Source organism: Acartia tonsa, chromosome 10 (genome assembly GCF_053477335.1).
Source record: "Acartia tonsa isolate MP-2025a chromosome 10, ASM5347733v1, whole genome shotgun sequence".
Classification (NCBI taxonomy): Eukaryota; Metazoa; Arthropoda; class Copepoda; order Calanoida; family Acartiidae; genus Acartia; species Acartia tonsa.
The window spans coordinates 45407847-45428427 of NC_137269.1; the positions used below are offsets into that span (position 1 = coordinate 45407847).

Genomic DNA, 20581 nt, shown 5'->3' on the forward strand with positions numbered 1-20581 from the left:
AGGGAGAGGGACATTGGTCTGTAAATTACACTGGTACCCAAAAATATATAAGAAAACTATCTTATTCATTGGTACAAAAACCTTGGGTACTTTTACTGAATTTTATTAAGTTTTAAACTAACTTGTGCAATAAAAATACACAATAGAAGTAATTTGTTTATCATCATTGTAAATCTATATCATTTTATCGTCCATTGCAATTGTCTAATCTCTTACAATCCAAGAGTTTTATTTAGATTGTAATTCATAAAATCTATGGAGCAACGAAACTAGCAAAAGCTTTACCAGAATGTCAGTTTGTTTATAGGCCATGTTCTTTAAATGACTTAGGTTAGTCTATAGAACGAGTTAGGATATCCCTAACCTTTACTTTACATATGAATAAAGGAATACTACAAAAATATATAATTGTTACAACATACAAAAACTTATTCATAAGGTTTCGTTATTTTTCCCAATAAATTTAGTTTTTATTTATCACTTTTTACATCTGCTATTTAAATTACTTTGTCTCTAGTAACATTCAATTTTTTTGTGCTTTGCTACTTGTGAATATTGGCATCCTTATTTCTGTTCTACTTGATAATATTTTTCTATGAAATCAGGCTACAGAACTAAGATTGTGGGTAAATGGCATCTAGGACACAGGGTAGGTATCATAATTATTCTTTGAAATCAGGCTACAGAACTATGATTGTTGGTAAATAGTATCTAGGACACAGGGTAGGTATCATAATTATTCTTTGAAATCAGGCTACAGAACTAAAATTGTAAGTAAATGGCATCTAGGACACAGAGTAGGTATCATAATTATTCTTTGAAATCAGGCTACAGAACTATGATTGTTGGTAAATAGTATCTAGGACACAGGGTAGGTATCATAATTATTCTTTGAAATCAGGCTACAGAACTAAGATAGTGGGGATATAGTATCTAGGACAAAGGGTAGGTATCATAATTATTCTTTGAAATCAGGCTACAGAACTAAGATTGTTGGTAAATGGCATCTAGGGCACAGGGTAGGTATCATAATTATTCTTTGAAATCAGGCTACAGAACTATGATTGTTGGTAAATAGTATCTAGGACACAGGGTAGGTATCATAATTATTCTTTGAAATCAGGCTACAGAACTAAGATTGTGGGTAAATAGTACCTAGGATACAGGGTAGGTATCATAATTATTCTTTGAAATCAGGCTACAGAACTATGATTGTGGGGATATAGTATTTAGGACACAGGGTAGGTTTCATAATTATTCTTTGAAATCAAGCTACAGAACTAAGATTGTCTAACACATTTACTCACAATTTTGTTTTGACTTATGCATTAATATTTTGCTTATTCAGTTATGACAACCTACAAGCTTAAATGTTCGTTTGTCTAATCATTTTAGATATTTGCTTTTATGGATCCTTATCTAAATATATTTAATTTTAAATTAAAATACTAATTTAGGAACAGTTTCTACCATTACAGCATGGGTTTCAGGAATGGTTTGGAGCACCTAATTGTCATTTTCAGGTAAAAAAATGCAAATTTATTACCCCTTTTAATATCCTTTCATTATAAATTATGACTTTGCTTAATAGTCTACCTAATATGTTGATGAAGGATTGACCTTTTTGGTGATCCACCGAAACACGTGACAACTATTAGTAGCTACTCTATAACCAACTTTGTCTTTCAGTCAGTCTAAAACTCTCTGTGGGGAAAATGTTTTTTTTTTTATCACTATTATTTTTCCCCAAGCAGGGAAAAGGGAATGTAATTCTGACAAACAATTCTAAAGGAAAATTATCCCACAACCCCCTTCCCATTTTCTTCCCCCTTCTTACCCACCCCTCTTCAATTACATAAAAAAATATACTTCTACCTTACTTTTAGAGGTTTCGTGATTATTTGTGGAATTGATTGTTAGAATAGCTACCCATGTGCCCAAGGGAATAAAGGATGGAGCAATATGAAGATTTTTAAGACTGAGAAAAAATATTTACTACAAAATTTAGGGGTGTTTATATGGGAATATGACTTTCCTGGGAGTCAAGATAGAAGTCTAATTTTTTTGTAAAGAAATCTTATACCAATGAGCATCCATTATTTAATTTGTTTGAAACTTTGGTTGGTCTGTCAGTTATGGTACAACAACATAAACATTGTAGATAATACATATATCAATCATCTGATAGGTTTTCTGAATTACTAAAATTTTATTTTGATTTTTGATCACTGAACAAATAATTCATATAACGAAGACGAAGAAAGTCCCTCAATGACGGCATAAAAATTGTGGATGAGGAGAGGAGGTGTGGGAAAGAAAACCCATAAAAAGAGATGGATAATCCCTCTTTTTTATGACGTAACATGCTGATTTTTTGAGGGACTTTCATCGTCTTCTATAAAACTCAATGTCCGTTTGTCTATAGTTAGTTTCTTATTGCTTCGCTACTTATGGATGTTGTCCTCCTTGTTTTTCTTTTTAGTATAATGTTACATGGAGGCAAGGACCTAATATACCAGTGTACAATAATTCTCTCATAATTGGGAGGTAAGCAATGTAAAGTAATTATGTATCAATCACCAGGGATCTAAAGAAATAAGACAATGGCCGGAAAATTTATGACATCACCAATGATAATACACTAAATTACCCCTTATGTAGATTACAATTTTTGGTTAAAACGCTTGGACAACCAACTTAATGAATTAAACAATTAATCAATATGGAATAAATGTCCCCAAAGTTGATATTTCAATTAATAAGAAACCATTATTATAATACTTTGGGGACTCGTGTTATAAACTGCCCAATGTCCCTTCCCGCCCTGATAATAATAACACATTAAAGTATAAGACCAAGCAAAAGCTTACATCCGCCACGCAGCCTTCAGAAGCGCAACCGTCAGCCACGCGGCTTACTCATCACTCATTACTCAGCGAAAGTCACCAAAATATTTAATCAGACAACCTCAGCCACCTTAAGCTTGATCAGCTATAGCCACCCATAACAAAATCCTTTTTTGGTCAGTAGCCGCTATAGAAATTTTTCAAACAACTAAGACAAACTAAAGAATCAACCAAATTTGACCTTGCGAATTTGAGAAAACTGTCCTCTTGCAGGAAGAATAAGCGACTGTCAGCCACAGCCACCCTAAGCCTACTATCATTCTCTAAAACTCTTTTGTCCGTTTGTCCATCCTTAATTTAATTTGCTTCGCTACTTATTGATGTTGTCGTCCTTGTTTTTGTTTATTTTCAGGTATTATGAGGATATAAAAATTGACAGAGGACTAGGTTTATCAAACTATACACAAATAATGGTGGAACAGGCCTTAGAATATATCAATAGGTAATTTTTTGTGTGTTAAACTTTATTATCTTAAAAACCCTCTTTCTATGGGGCTTCAAAAATATGTTTCTATTTTAAGAGGATTATGATATTCTCGGATCCTATTCATGAAAAATTTGGGAGGATTTTCTATGTATAAGCAACCATGATTTACATGATTTAATTCAACAAAAAATTAAAGTATAATTATTTATAGAGATTTGGTGATTGTATATTTTTTTTAGCGTACTTTCCTATTTGTCCAGCCAGGTTTTTTCTGTGCTACTCATGTATGCATATTATTTTTTTTGCTATTTTAGAGATACTGAAGAGCCATATTTCTTATATTGGGCCCCAGATTCAACTCATGCACCATCTTATTCTTCTAAGAAATATCTACATTCTAGTATAAGGTAACTCCAGGGCCCCAGATTCAACACATGCACCATCTTATTCTTCCAAAAATTATCTACATTCTAGTATAAGGTAACTCCAGGGCCCCAGATTCAACACATGCACCATCTTATTCTTCTAAGAAATATCTACATTCTAGTATAAGGTAACTCTAGGGATCTTAAAGGATAAGACATTTTTTCATTCACAAGGATGAAAAAAAATATTATGTAGATTAAAAAACAGAGGGTTATTTTTTGCGTATTTCTGGAACACAGTAATAGTGTCTGACTGATTATGACGTAACAAAATAAATTAGCCAATGAGAGGCCACTATAAATTTTACCATTGGTCAATTACGGCCTCTCATTGGCTAATTTTTTTTATTACGTCATAATTAGTCAGACACTATTACTGTGTTCGTATTTCTGTAAAGTTTGAAGTTGGGTTGTGGTCAAACGTTCTTATTAAGTCCAGCTGTTATTATATATATATTTGGTTATAATTAAGAACTCTTTGACTTAATGAGAGCATTTGACTAAAACCCAACTTCCAATTTTACGTAATAATGTTAAACATGACTCTCTTGTTCAAAGCTCTTGTTTCTTATAAATCAGGTAAATTTTGACACCATTTAGGGGGAGGTGGGACAAAAAAATAATAGGCTTTACATGTCATTTTACGCACCAATAAGATAAAAAGCTTAAACATCTTTTAAAATCTAACATTGAAAAAATTAACATAAAATTATACTTTTGTAGATTATAATTTGTGTTAAAACATTTGGAAACTCAATTTAAGGAACCAAACGATCAAAATTTGAAAGTCCTCAAAGATGTTAAGCCAACGAAAAAGAAAATGTTATTATAAAACTTTGGGAACTAATTTAATATCAGCCCAATGATCATCCCTGAAAGTTAATTTACTGTTTTCTTCAAAATATGATTTAAGATTTAATTTCAGAGATTCATATTATGGAGATGCGGTGAGAGAAATAGACGGTGGTATTGGTCAGATATTAAAGTGAGATTTTTTGTTGCGAATTTGATCTTAAAGTTTTAAAATTAGTCATATCAGCAATGGTCTAAAGGGATAAAGCAATAGGCGATAAATTGATGTATATTTCTTATTATGGTAAACAAAATAACTCTTCTTTTGCTTACAATCAATGATTGAACAGTTTGGAGACTCAACTAATTGAATCAAGCATTAAAATTAATAAAAGTCTTTAAAGTTGTTGAGTCATCGAATATGAAAACGTTATTATAAAACTTTGGGGACTAGTGTCATAAACATCCCAACGTACTCTCTATTCGTACACATTAAGGCTAGTTGGTAATGATCAATTCTACTCGTTCTGGCTAATAATTTCTTTTTGATAATTGAGATATTAGAGGGAGGAAGTGGTTCAAATGCCATAGAAAATGATTATATAATGTTTAATTTTAGAGCTGCAAAAAAGGATAAGTCAAGAGATACTCTAGTTGTTTTTACCTCCGATAACGGAGCTGCTCTAGTTTCTAAGGTAAACAATAAACACACTAGCAGCTTCGCCCCTAGCATCTAGCCGCTCTGTATTCAAAGGTCTAAAGAATGGGGGGAAAATAGCCTAAAACCAACCACTGCACTGGCTTAAATAAAAAAGAGCCTAAAACCATTCTGGAACCTAAGTGAAGCTAACCTAAAATGATAAAACCGATCGGTTCAGTAGTTATCGAAATCTTAAAAAACTTACTAAAATACGGATCATTAGGTCCTAGATCCAGGGGCGTCCAAGCTTTTAATTTTGGGGAGGTAAAATTTTTTTAAGGGGGGGGGGGGGGGGGGGTAAAATGGCGCGCGAAACGCGCCGCAAATTTTTTTTACCCCCCCCAAAATTTTTACCCCGGGGGTAAAATTTGCTTGGGGGGGGGTAATTACCCCCCCTGAAATCTGTTGGCAGGGGTAAAATTTGTTTATCTCCCCCAAAATTTACCCCCGGGGTAAATTTTTTTGGGGGGGAATTTAAATTTTTTGAAAAGTTTTGTATAAAAAATGCGCGCGGAGCGCTCAAAAATTTTTTTTTATAGAGATTTTTATTTTGGGGGGGGTATTTACCCCCCCTTAAAATTGCTTGGGGGGGGTAAATACCCCCTTCTAAATGGTTGGGGGTGCCTACGGCACCCCCAAGGTAGGGGTGAATTTTAAATGGGGGGGGGGGGGTAAAATGAAAAAAATTTTGGGGGTGCCTATGGCACCCCCAAATTCGTTTATGGGGGGTAATCGCTCCATTACCCCCCCCCCCCTTGGACGTCTATGCCTAGATCCTTTCAATAAACGGTGAGCAAAAAAAATGCGTCGATTTTTAAAATTCAAATTGCGCGGCTTGTTTTAATAGAACGATGTCTGTCTGTCGGTCTGAATGAAGCTTAAAATCTCGCTAACCGCTGAACCAATTGGGTTCTACGCTTCAGGGATTATACCAACTGGTCCTGTGGTGGTTTTAGACCATTTTGTTGGACCAACCTACCCACAAAAAATTTTTTTCAGGGGATAAGAAGTTTTTAATATTATTTTTTTATTCTCAAAAAATCAAACCCACTATATTACTCTTGGGGCAAAGAACCTAGAGGATAGGAGTTAAGCCGCTAGTATGTCTATAAAATGATACATATGTCACTGTAAAGATTAACTCTATTCCGTTTTAACGGTAAATAACGGTGCCACGGCGGTAAAACTGATTTCAATCTTTCTGAATTTTAGAAATCAACAACTTTGCTTTTTATTTGTGTCTTGATATCTCATATAGTTTCTGAGATAGATGGGAGAGGGAGCGTTTTAAGCACACTCTCATAAAAATATCTATCTGGACGCCCCCCGGAGTAGGGTTAAATATGAATTCTTTAGGACCTTGCTGGTTCAAATGGACCTTTACTCTGTGGGAAACAAACTACATTTGAGGTGAAAAAAAAACGATACTAATAAAATTTACTTGTACTTCATATTAATTTTTCAGACTAAATTAAATTTTTTGGATTACAACATCGGTAAATTATGTTTTAAAATGAACATTTGGACTTTCTCTCAAAGTGCCCAACGAGCTCAGAAACCCAAGATCTTATTTTTAAAATCTATCGACAAATTAGGAGCGGGGGGGAGGAGTTTACTTTTATTTATGCCTGAACCCTGCGGGACTTTGAGGGAAACCGCCCGCATAAGTGGATAAGAGAGGCAGGGAATTAAAAAGCGATACAGACTAAGCACGAGCATGTGATTTTTAGCACCTTCCAGCAGTGATTCTATATGTTTTTTTTTTGGTGAATATTCTAGGGTTATGTTTATATTTAAATATATAAATATATTTTTAAAAGAAATGCGTAACATTTCAAAGTTTTATTAATAGAAACCATGATGAAACTTAATTTTTTTAGTCGGTATAACAATATCAAACATAACCCTAGTATATTCACAAAAAAAGATATTTAAAATCACTGCTGGAAGGTGCTTTCTTGATTTAATGAGCTAGTTATGTTCAAACTAAAAAAAACTTAATAATAAAATGATGTAGTCAGTAGATCTGACTAGCGGATACGCCCATAAAGGCCTCTAGGGACACTTGAGATGGGAGGTGTGTGAAGGGGGGGGGGGGATATGATGACTACATACCGACAGTTCCCTTATTATTAGACCCAATTGTCCTAGTAATCCTTGTATTTTTCAGGGTGGATTTAGAGTACCAACCATTTCCTGGTGGGCTCATGGAGGTCCAAGGTAAAACCTCTTAGGTAACTGTGTTTAGTGCCGTAGGGAAATGGGGATAGATGTCACCCCTTTTGTACTACCTATTCTATTGACATCATAGTAGAGGGAAAGAGAAAGGGAAGGGGGAAAGAAATCCCTAGAAAAGAGATGGGGTATATGGTATTTCCTGACGTCAATAGAATAGGTAGGCCAAAGGCAGTGACATCTATCCCCATTTTGCTAGGACACTAAACACAGCCACCTTATAAGTAGCGAAACTATTCTATAATTCACCATAAATACAATGGGGTTTGCTTTTTAAGGTATATGACTGATAATTTTGGTATTGGTTCCCTGTATCAATCAGCTCTGGATTATTTTTGTGCTTCGTTACTTGTAGATGTTTTTATTCTTGGTTTTAATTTTAATAAATTTTAAATAAAACAAGAATACTTATGTCAAAATACAAAGTTTTTTAAATTTATATCCATACAGTAAAGTAGGTTTAACTCTTTCCCTTAACAAAAGATAAGTTATTACAGACAAACCAATGAGAATTTAAGAATTATAGGTAAGCCACTTGACCATAACCAATAAGATCGATTTTTGACCATTGGTATATTAGAACAAAGCTGACTTTTAAAATAAATTTTAAATGCTCCCATTAATAATTTTAGTCATTTCCACATCAAATAAATGTATCATTTTTTCGTACAATCAAAGTGGCTATGCCATTAATTGCAGTATGACTTTGAAAACGAGTAATATCTGCTGGATTAGAACTGATTCAAATCATAATGGAAAAACATGTATCATATCATATTGTACCTAGTTTTCTATCAATATAAAACTTTACAATCATAATATTAAAACCAGTTTTGTTAGCTAGTGTCTTCGGCATTCGGGGATAACAAAACTGGTTTTAATCTTATAATTGTACAGTTTTGTATCCGCGGAAAGCTGTTTATAATACGGTGAGATAGATAATTGTTAATGTATTTCCATACAGGGGGGTATCATCCGAGGCTGGTAGCCACATGGACCTGCTCCAAACTATTGCTCACATGGTTGGCTATAACCTGCCAAGTTCTATAGGTAAACAATTAGGATATTTAGGTGCTTTTAAAGAAATTGAGCAATGATATCCCTTTTATTTTTGGCGTTAGTTCTTTTAAATTGCTAAGTCAAACAGCAAATTAATGGCTAAAAAACTTTTCCTCTTCCATTTATTTTTACTTTATTTCGAGGGAGGTGGGGGGGCTTTTAGCGTTTAACAAGGCATTTTGTGGTAAAGCACAAATATATATTTATCAAATACAGTCAAAGCTAGAAATATTGATAATGTGTTTATAGTTTTTTTTTGTTATCCTTTGAAGTAGGGCTTAAGCGAACCCGCGACTGTGGCTTAAAATGTAGCGTATCTGATCATAGGGGAGGTGATAGGTTCGAATCTCTGCCGCGTCACAACTTAAGATGTGTTAAAAATGGTTCTTACAACTTTTATGTCAGGTGCGCGACATTAATAGTCAGAGCAGGGGGAATGTCTTAGCCCATAAACAGCGCAACTCATTACCATGCACAGTTAAGACTGTTCAGTAAGTGCAGTCAATAATTTTTTTTGGGTGGAAAATGGTTGCAGCTACTTTAAAAAAGGTAGTTAAATAATAATTAGTTTATGAAAAAGTAATTTTATGGTAAAAGGTCCATCTAAATCACATTTGTAGTTCAAAAATTTTCTTAGAGTAAAATTTTCATTTCGAAGACGACATTATTATATTTATAATATACGCAGCATTTATAACAACTTTAAAATCATCGTTACGTGACAACCAGTGGACGGATTTTAGATTGGTCAACGGATTTGAATTTATTACAACCAGGACTATTTTTTTGCCACCTTGGCCGACTAAATCGGCCAAGGAATAACCGGCTACGGTATTTTTAAATTTTACTTCTATTTTATGCAATTATTATCATGTCTACAACTTTAAAAACATCGTTACGCGACAACCAGTGGACGGATTTTAGATTGGTTAACAGATTTGAATTTATTACGACCAGGACTATTTTTTTGCCACCTTGGCCGACTAAATCGGCCAAGGAATAACCGGCTACGGTATTTTTAAATTTTACTTCTATTTTATGCAATTATTATCATGTCTACAACTTTAAAATCACTATTACGCAACAACCAGTGGACGGATTTTAGATTGGTCAACGGATTTGAATTTATTACAACCAGGACTATTTTTTTGCCACCTTGGCCGACTAAATCGGCCAAGGAATAACCGGCTACGGTATTTTTAAATTTTACTTCTATTTTATGCAATTATTATCATGTCTACAACTTTAAAAACATCGTTACGCGACAACCAGTGGACAGATTTTAGATTGGTCAACGGATTTGAATTTATTACGACCAGGACTATTTTTTTGCCACCTTAGATGACTAAATTGGCTGAGGAATAGCCGAATACGATATTTTTAAACTTAACATGAAGAAAATTTGGGCAGATTATGTTAATAGGCCGAATCCGGCCGAAGTCGGCCGATTTCCGGCTGGCCGATAACGAAAACAGCTTGCTAATACTGTTCCAATTTGGTTACACTTTTAAGGGAAGGTTTATAAATGTCATAGGGTTGGTTTTAGGCTTTGTTCCTGACCTCCATCAGACTCCCCAATAGGATAAGGATCAAACAACTAATATTCTAATATTATAGCTTCTAAAATCCTTATTTCTGAACCGATTTTTAAAAAATAAAGGTCTAGCAGCACAGTTATGGGACCTGGAAAAAGATTAAAGGAATCGTTATATGCGTGGATTGAATCATAACAAAGATATTAAAAACCGCATGAAGATTTAGGGTTGGCAGAGTTATAAAATTAAAAAAAAAATTTTAGCTGAAGGATATAAACATTTCAGATAATTGGCAATTAAAATCCTTATTTGTATCATAAAAGGTAATAGCTGCACTATCATTCCAAATGTTATAGCCATTTTAGAGAATATTGACTGCACTTACTGTTCAGACAAAGGTCGTGCAATCAAAGGGTTGTTTTTATGTTACTTAGGGAAATAGAGTATTGCATCGCATTACAAGCGGATGATGCACTTGGGTTATTAAGCTCGAAGGAGAATCCTGCTCCAATTAGGTAATATGTAATAGGGCATAAGCGAACTATCTAACATTATTTGTATTCAATTTGTAACCTGCTCTATTTGTAATCATTATCTGTTTATATTTAGTACTTGATGGACGATCTATTTTACCAATTCTGAAAAATAATTCCAAGCTAGAAGACCATCCAGTATTTTACTACAGAGGAAATCTACTTTATGCTATGAGGCTGGGGGCTTACAAGGTAATACCCTATTCCAGATCGCTTCGGAGATTAGAACCGGTTCTTAGCCATACCTTAATATTATGTATAGCATCGTTTTTTATCCAGTTGTCTACGAATTACAAAAAAATGTACAATCATCTATCTATCTCATTTTTCGCTCTTATGCAAATTATAACTTAAACATATGAATTCCAAAAATCTGTTGTCAAAATTATATGTTGATTTTTTAGAGGCCTGGCGCTAAGTAAGCCAGTAGAGAAATTTTGTACATGTATTTCTAGACCCCTAAAGTAAAAATTTAGGTTATCAGAAGAATGAAATTCGGAAAAGTGTTTTTTTAATATAATGTTTAAACTTTTTAGGTTCATTGGTACACCTGGACTACTCCTCCATATGAATTAGATAAGGTCAATCCTTATTTAAAAGTAACAGGATGTTTATCTGTGTGTCTGCAGTTTAAGGTCTTGCTGTTATCTATTTTGGGCAAGATTCTCCCAAGTTCAAGTGATCATCTAGAGAACCCAAGGGCATCATCTGCTTGTAATGGGAAGCAATACTCTAACGCCCACTGGTGGATATTAGGTTAAGTAACATCCAACAGACAACCAACCCTTTAATTGCACGACCTTTGTCTGAGAAGTCCTAACTATTTATGTCGCACACATGACATAGAAGCAGAAGAAACATTTTTAACATCTTAGTTATGACGCGGCATCGGGCCGAGATTCGAACCTCCCGGCCCCGATAACGACTGGATTCACTACGTGTAAGGGCACGGGTAAGGTCTTGCTAACCGCTGAAGTTATGGTGAAGTTTCATATAAGTCTGAGAAAGGTTTATAACTATTTAGGAAAGTATACCTTCATTAAAAAGCCCATGAAAAATTCTCCTAAAACTATAAGTGGAGGGTCGACATATTCACCACTCTTTCTCAATCAAGTACCCCTAGAGGCTATGTTTCAAAACTAAATAATTCAATGTGGGGGGAGGGTAATTACCTTCAAAGAGAAAAAGCCTCTGAAAAAATTGATTGGTTCTTAAATGCCCCTAGAGGCTATGCTTTAAAACTAGAGAGCTAAATTTTAACTTGTTTTTAGGGAATTGATTTTTGTCCAGGAGTTTACATGCCGAATATAACAACTACTCATATTCAAAAACAGGTTTAGATTAGTTATTTATTTTACAAAAACAAGAATAATTTATATCTCGGCCGGCAAGCCTCATTTCACCTTTAAAAACAGCAACCCCCTAACCGCTAAAGACAACAATAGGAGCCTACATTGATGTACAACCTTTATATATATCCTAGAAAATATTAATATTTAGGAGCCTACATTGATGTACAACCTTTATATATATCCTAGAAAATATTAATATTTAGGAGCCCCCCTTGATGTACAACCTTTTTATATATCCTAGAAAATATTAATATTTAGGAGCCTACATTGATGTACAACCTTTATATATATCCTAAAACATATTAATATTTAGGATCATACATTGATGTACAACCTTTATATATATCCTAGAAAATATTAATGTTTAGAAGCCTACATTGATGTACAACCTTTATATATATCCTAGAAAATATTAATGTTTAGAAGTCTACATTAATATACAACCTTTATATATATCCTAGAAAATATTAATATTTAGGAGCCTCCATTGATGTACAACCTGTACAGAGATCCCGGAGAAAAATATCCTATTCCCAACAAATATAAGGTAAAAAAACAGTTTCTTTTTACATAAATTTTTTTCTTAATCTAGAGAGGTTTCGTGATTTTTACTCTGTTTCTCTTACCAGGATTTCCCTTTTTCTTACTTTTAATAATGCTTTAAACATTTAGCATTTTACTAATTCATATTATAATAATTTTTAGGAATATAGAGCTAATATCCAGTTACTAGAAGACACTGCTTCAAAGCACAAGTAAGTTTTAAATTTATTTTAATCAAATCATTGGTTCTTTAAAATAAATAAACTCTATTTAAAACTATTTTCCTAGCAATCGATCATAAAAAAAATACTAAGTGTGATATAAACAGAAAAAGAAACAAAATACTGCTAAATTTAACCCACTCATTCTTGACAGAAATTAGATTAAATATCTCGTTTTCCTGTCAGAAAAAAATGTAATGGTTTTCAGCAAAATATGACTTAAAAACTTGAATATTTAAAAACTTTACTTTAGAAATATTGATAGTCAAAACTAATTAGTGGTGCATCCAACTGTAAGATTATACCAAACCTTCTTTCATTATAGTTGAAAGAATTATAGTAGAAAGAACAAATGAAATCAAAATCCTTAGATCCATTAAAACAAAACCTGAGAAAAATTAGTTATTAGTTCCAAAATGATTTATTCACCAAACCTTTCTAATTATTATAAAACTTTGGGACTAATGTAATAACAGCCAATTGTCTCTTATTGAATTTCTTAAATCATACCAAAACTATACCAAAAACCGTTTAGAGCGTTTTTGTGCGCTGTACACTTCCTGTACATTTTTAGTTATTGGTTATTCCAAATTTCTTTAAAACCTTATACATCCGGTTCTATTGGTGTGAAGAGAGAGAATGTGCTGCCAATCGCCAAACGTTTGGTAGCTAACTGCATTTAAAGTTATTTTGTCGAAACAGGAACCTTATAATTTGGTCTTGATGCATCAATAGAAATGATGAAAAAGTTGCCAAATATATGTTAATCATAAAATATTTATTTATCCTTCTGAAGCGCGGGAAATTGTCACGTGTGACGTCATACAAATACTTATATTATCATTCTCTTTTTTGGGGGTTTCCTTTCCAACTTCTCTCATCCCTCCTTTTTAGACGTATTTTTATGACGTCACACATGACACTTTCCAGCGCATCTACCATTCTTTGCTTAAAATCTGCCAATCCCTGAATATTTAAATTTATTTAGATCTGAACTTGTACCTGGAAAACCTGTCCTGGAAATGTGTGATCAGGAAAATATGATTATTAGTTTTTACAAACCTCTTGCTCAGAATAATCAATCTTTTACAACTTAAAACATCAGATGGAAGTATAAACCAGACCCAAATATGTCATTCTCACTTTTTAACAAAAAATTAAAAGCACTCAAATGTGTTTAAATTTTAGGCTTAGTCGCAGCTAACGCGCGTCTGTGGAGCTCTAATGATCATATTTTCCTTTACTATCAGGCAGTAATGAACTGGTCCCCTCCAGGTTGTGAGGCCATCAATAGATGCCTGAAACCACCTCCATCAAAACCATATACATGCTATTGGCCACATTAATAGTGTCTGCAACCACCTCCATTAAAACCATATACATGCTATTGGCCACATTAATAATTTCTGCAACCACCTCCATGAAGACCATAAACATGCTATTGGCCACATTAATGATGTCTGCAACTACATCCATCAAAACCATATACATGCTTCTAGTCACATTGATAATGTCTGCAACCACCTCCATCAAAACCCTTTACACGCTAGTGGCCACATTAATAATGTCTGCAACCACCTCCATCAAGACCATACACATGCCATTGGCCACATTATTAATGTCTGCAACCACCTCCATCAAAACCATATACATGCTATTGGACATATCAATAATGTCTGCAACCACCTCCTTCAAAACCATATACATGCTATTGGCCACATTAATAATGCCTGCAACAACCTCCAACAAAACCATATACACGCTATTGGCCACATTAATAATGTCTGCAACCACCTCCAACAAAACCATATACATGCTATGGGCCACATTAATAATGTCTGCAACCACCTCCATCAAGACTATATACATGCTATTGGCCACATTAATAATGCCTGCAACAACCTCCAACAAAACCATATACATGCTATGGGCCACATTAATAATGTCTGCAACCACCTCCATCAAAACCATATACATGCTACTGGCCTCATTGATAATGTCTGCAACCACCTCCATCAAAACCATATACATGCTATTGGCCACATTAATAATGCCTGCAACAACCTCCAACAAAACCATATACACGCTATTGGCCACATTAATAATGTCTGCAACAACCTCCAACAAAACCATATACACGCTATTGGCCACATTAATAATGTCTGCAACCACCTCCAACAAAACCATATACATGCTACTGGCCTCATTGATAATGTCTGCAACCACCTCCATCAAAACCATATACATGCTATTGGCCAAATTATTAATGTCTGCAACCATCTTCATCAAAATCATATACATGCTATTGGCCACATTAATTATGTCAGCAACCACCTCCATCAAAACCATATGTATGCATTGCAACCACCTCCATCTTATTTTAAATGTTACTGATTATAAACTAAAGCCTCGCTGTTTGGGTATTAGCATCCCTTATTTTATTCGCAGGGATTTAAAGGGATAAGACGATGGCCAATAAATTGATGTACATCCCCAATGATTATACAGCAAATCATTCCTCTTGTAGATTACAATTAGTGGTTGAAACGTTTGAACACTCAACTTAAACCAACCAATCAAAATTCATTAAAGTCCCTAAAGTTATTAATCCAATGAACAAGAACACGTTCTTATAAAATATTGGTGACTAGTGTAATAAACAGCGCAATGTCCCCTCCCTCCCTGTTTTATTCTACAATTGCCCCTGAATTCAACAGATATAAATATTAATATTCATAGCAAAACATTTCCGCCACCCAAAACATAAATGTTTATTCTCAAATTGTTTTCAACATTCACATATCTCCATACATTGCGGCAAAAAAAAGTAAGAAAAAGCTAAAATCATATTATCCAGCAATTTTAGAGTAAGATGATACCTCAGAAAAGCATGGTTTCGAATCTAAGTCTCACTGCGTCATAAACAAAGACGTTAAAAACGCTATGTATTCATATAAATATTGCTTAAAATAGGTACATATCAACGGCTTATCTTTAAAACGATATTATCAACCATCCTTGCAAAAATTGCTTCTGTATACATTTAAAATTATATTTAAAAGAGTCAGCAAGAAAAAATTTCAGGGATCTAAAGGGATTAGACAATGGTCAATAAATTGATGAACATACCAAGCTATGTTACACAAAATTACCCTTTCTGTAGATTACAATTAGTTATTGAACCAACAAATAAGAAAACGTGATTATAAAACTTGGGGACTAGTTTAATAAACAGCCTATTGGCCCCTCTCTCTCTCTGCAAAATAAATGTGTATATTTCAACTGTTATGCAAAAACACTAGCAAACATACATAAATCGTGCGTTTTTAAAACAGGCGTTTGGTTTTAGGTGGAATTATTTTGTAACCAAAATCATTTAATATTATTATTCAATAAATTATCTGTGTCTGAATAAATTAAGCAATAGGATGTTTGTTTGTGTGTGTTTCTGTTTTTCTTAAATATACAATTGTTTTTATAATTTTTAAAATTAAGCTATAGATTGGTCCATATATTTCCTAGGGAGGGGAGAGTAATGGGGTGTTTTGTTTATCCCCCTCAAACTTTGAAAACCCTCATTTTATCCCCATAAAAAAATAGAAATTCATTAGCTTACTCCCCTCTAAACTTTGAAACCCCTAATTTCACCCCCCCTTCAGTAGAAAAACTTGGACGTCCTTCAATTGGTCTTATGCGGATCTTGGACAAAGTAGCTTCGGACAAAGTAGCTTCGGACAAAGTAGCTTCAGGACAAAGTAGCTTCCGGACAAAGTAGCTTCAGGACAAAGTAGCTTCCGGACAAAGTAGCTTCCTAAGAAAAGTAGCCTCCACTGTTAATAAAGGCCATGGTCGCAGCGCTCGGCCCCCTGGCCTGCCTAGCCGCGGGCGCTCGGCTCCCTAGCCTATAACCTAACCTAACCTAACCAAAAAATTGTAAAAACATTATTAAAACTTATAAAAACAATATTAAAAATTGTAAAAATCTATCAACCACTTTTTGCAAAATCCACGAAATTCTAAACCACCTATGTATTATCAGTTGATGATATTTTTCTTAAATAAATGTTCTGAGGCTAACATAGGTTAGGTTAGGTTAGGTTATAGGCTAGGGAGCCGAGCGCCCGCGGCTAGGCAGGCCAGGGGGCCGAGCGCTGCGGCCACAACCTTTATTAATATTAGAAGCTACTTTTCTTAAGTAAATGTCCTAAAGCTACTTTGTCCGGAAGCTTCTTTGTCCTGAAGCTACTTTGTCCGAAGCTACTTTGTCCGAAGCTACTTTGTCCGAAGCTACTTTGTCCAAGATCCGTCTTATGCATGTAGGTTTTATCCTATTTTCTAAACGAAAGATCACCTCATCTAGAAAACTTGTCAGAAAAACAAGAACAAAAATCATTATGAAAGGCAAAATTGAGAAAATTTGACAATCTTGGGGGACTTTTATTGAATTTTGATTGGTAGGCTCGTTTTTGTTGAGTGTCAATACGTTTCTACCACTTAATGAAAGTTACAGAAGGTTTAATTTTGTGCATCACCATTGGGGATGTGCATTGTCTTATTCCTTTAGATCGCTGATATTCATACAATAAAAGACAATTTTTTATGACTATAATTTCAAAAGTTTATCATTTTGATTGTTCTTAGGGTCTCAAAAAATAATTATGCTGTTTCCTAATGTTATGTGCTGCTTTTACCAGATATTCTGCAGTATTACTTTTTATCTCTGCAGTTTTAGAACCATTATTATATATTTTCAGAATATAAAGGGATAAGACAATGACCGATAAATTGATTTACATCACCAATCACTTTATTACCCATACTGTTGATTAAAATTAGTGGTTGCAACGTTTGGACACTCAACTGAATGAAATATGCATTAAAAATTCAATTAAAGTCCACAAAGTTGTTAATAAAACTTTGGGGACTAGTGTAATAAACAGCCCATTGTCCCCTTTCTCTTTCTGATATATGTCAGTAATGCAGTGTGCTAGATGGATTTTTAGTGTTCTTACAATGGATGTAGAATATATAAGTGGATATTATGACAGCGGGATATTTTTGGTCAATTTAGGTTGCTAACATGGAACTCGGCTATTGGTCAGTTCATTCATCCAGTACGATATGAGGAGATAGGGTAAAGAGGGGTATCGTTATTTCAGCCCGCTGCGAGTTTAACTTATAGTAGAACATGAAATTCTGGTGTAAGATCCAAGTAATAATATATAAACTGTTCTTACAATCTCAAAAATAATAAGTAAAAGGCAAAACAATAATCTGAAATTTTGGTATTTGTTTGGGTATTTTATTTCTAAATATTTATTTATTTATTATAACTAAACATATTTTCTTAAAATGACTTTGTCCATATGTCTATCCTTTCACACGTGTTTGTGCTTTCCTTATTATGTATATTGCCACTCTTATTTTATGAAAAAGTCTAGTTTAAAAAAATATAAATTTTACTTGTTTTAAAGAAATACTTTTGGCTTGTTATGCATTAACAACATTATACAATACAATGTTTCATAGATTAAATGTATAAAGAGTAGAACATAAACAATATTATACAATACAAAATATATGTATGTTTCATAGAGTAATTATATAAAGAGTTTATCATAAAGAATATTGTACAATACAAAATATAATATACACAGAGTAAATATGTGAAGAGCAGCTCATAAACAATATAATACATTACATTACAGGGTGCGCCACATAAAACCGGACTTTTTCTAAATTGTAAACAAATGAACATAAAATTGTCAATTTTAAAGATTTTATTAAATTTTAAAAACTGGCAAGCAAACTAGGTATATGACTATTAGATCATTGAATAAAATCGCCTCCAGCATTAATCACCGCCTCTACCCGCCTCCTCAACCGCAGGCAGTCCCAGGTCAAAATGTACCTGTCCAAGCTGGCAAAGTTCTCCTTGATAGTGGCAATAAGGGAGGTCTTTGTGGTATGAGCACGTCTATTGGTGCATGCTTCAAAGTAGCTCCAGGCCCAAAAGTCAATTGAATTAGGATCGGGCTGCTGGGAGGCCACATTTCCTTAGGATTGTGAGTAACCGCAGGATCCAAATTCACCCAACTTTCAAGCTACCCTTTGACACGGAGGCCTTTATTTGGACCACAATTGAGCTAGAACGACGCAGGGATAAGGGATGGGAAACCTGACTGAAAATTAGGTCTCAGCCTCCTTTTTAAAGTGATGGGGCAACTTTTCTTTTTTGCCTATAAAATCAACTCATTTTCGCCAGTTCATTATTGGCTGTAGGCTAATATCCAATAGCCTGAAACTTGCTTTTAGCATTAACCAATTAATTAATAACCAACGCTTCCCCCAGTTCCTAATTGGCTAAATTAATTCAAGCAAACATAAATTTCTGCTATTAGAATGAAAACAATGGAAATTTTCTGCTATCAGAATGACTACAATATATATGATGTTCAATCACATCAACTTATTATTAAATCTACACATTAATAAATGTCCATATAGCAAAACATAAACAGAGAGATCGTTTTTTGAAGACTGCGTAGGATTCAACATTTTATACTTCAACAATGTGAAAAACTCATGTCTTTAGACAATTTAAAAGTTATATTTCATGTGGAATTGATAACCCACCTAAATGATTACAAATACAAAACTAGTTCAATATGTAAATAAAAAGTGTACTGTGTTTTGTTAAAAAAAATTTTCATTAATTTTGGTAAAAATTATTGCACACTTAATTAAACTTTTCTGTTAATTTTTAACGTAAATTTTTTTTTTTTTAATTCTTAATTTATATGTATGCTATGGAACAATTAGTTGATAGAATGTTAGCCATGTACTTATTCAATTCTACTTAATTTATTTATTAAAGCTGGGGGGCTAAAGCGGTGTTTATTTCTATATACAAATTTTGGGGTGAAGTAGATCCCCCCTTAAAATGTTTGAAAATAAATCAGATTTAACCATCTCAAAAAAAAACTTTTTTTTAAATGGGGGGGGGGGGGTGGCGAAGTAATGACCATCTTAACGGGATTCTACTTAAACCCACTAACATATTGGTTCTTTGAAAAGTTTTTATTATATTTTATTTTAGGTGGAATCAACTACCTGAATTCTATTCTATACTTTTTTTCTTTGCATTCATATAATAGCTATTTCATCATTGTTCATATTTTTCAAATCTAACTACTGCGTCATCCCGAAACTAGTTTTTTAGGCCTAGTTGGAAAATAGGCCTGGAATAATTTTTTCTTACGTTTCCCATCCCTTATCCCTGGAACGACGTTCTATACCTTTTTGGAAATGGCATGAAGATTCAGCTAGGGTTGTCAGCACAATCCATAGTCTAAAATGAGTTTTTAAGTTCCATATGGGTCTTTAACGTCGAGAACCGAGAAATTTTCACGACTTTACACGATTTTTGACGTTTTTGACATCTCTAAATCTGTCACATTTCATTTTGTTGGAGTACTACAGCCAAGCCATTTTAGATAGAGAGCTCTAGTGTCTTACTTATGTATCTAACAGTATACCCAGCAAGTTGCATAACTCTACCTCACCTACAGATGGGCTGAGGTCTGATTTAGTGGGCTCTAGTCGAGAATCCAGATTATATCACCAGCGCATTTCGAATCTGCCTTGTTGAACATAAGCGCGGCCAGCTCGGAGTACGAGCCCATCTTCGTCCAAAGATTTTTTTGTGCTTAAAGGTCATTACCTAAGCTTTTTATAGTGGGGTCAAACGTCCTGATTGGTCAAGTAGTTTTGACGCTATGACCGTTTAAAAAAGTCCGGTTTTATGTGGCGCACCCTGTATATATTACACACAGATTAAATATATAACCATC

At 33.9% G+C, this 20581-nt stretch overlaps 1 protein-coding gene across 1 annotated transcript; it reads left to right on the forward strand.

Annotated features, from left to right (window-relative positions):
* Nucleotides 1-531: 531 nt before the first annotated feature.
* Nucleotides 532-14114, forward strand: LOC145330144 (N-acetylgalactosamine-6-sulfatase-like). Its single transcript, XM_080174729.1, has 17 exons — nt 532-649; nt 1458-1523; nt 2483-2547; nt 3259-3348; nt 3648-3740; nt 4684-4743; nt 5170-5245; nt 6607-6660; nt 7421-7470; nt 8450-8535; nt 10689-10804; nt 11149-11193; nt 11884-11946; nt 12443-12511; nt 12670-12719; nt 13717-13757; nt 13974-14114. Exons 1-17 carry the CDS (start codon nt 596-598, stop codon nt 14072-14074), a joined length of 1179 nt encoding a protein of 392 aa, XP_080030855.1. The 5' UTR covers nt 532-595; the 3' UTR covers nt 14075-14114.
* The last annotated feature ends 6467 nt before the right edge of the window (nt 14115-20581 follow it).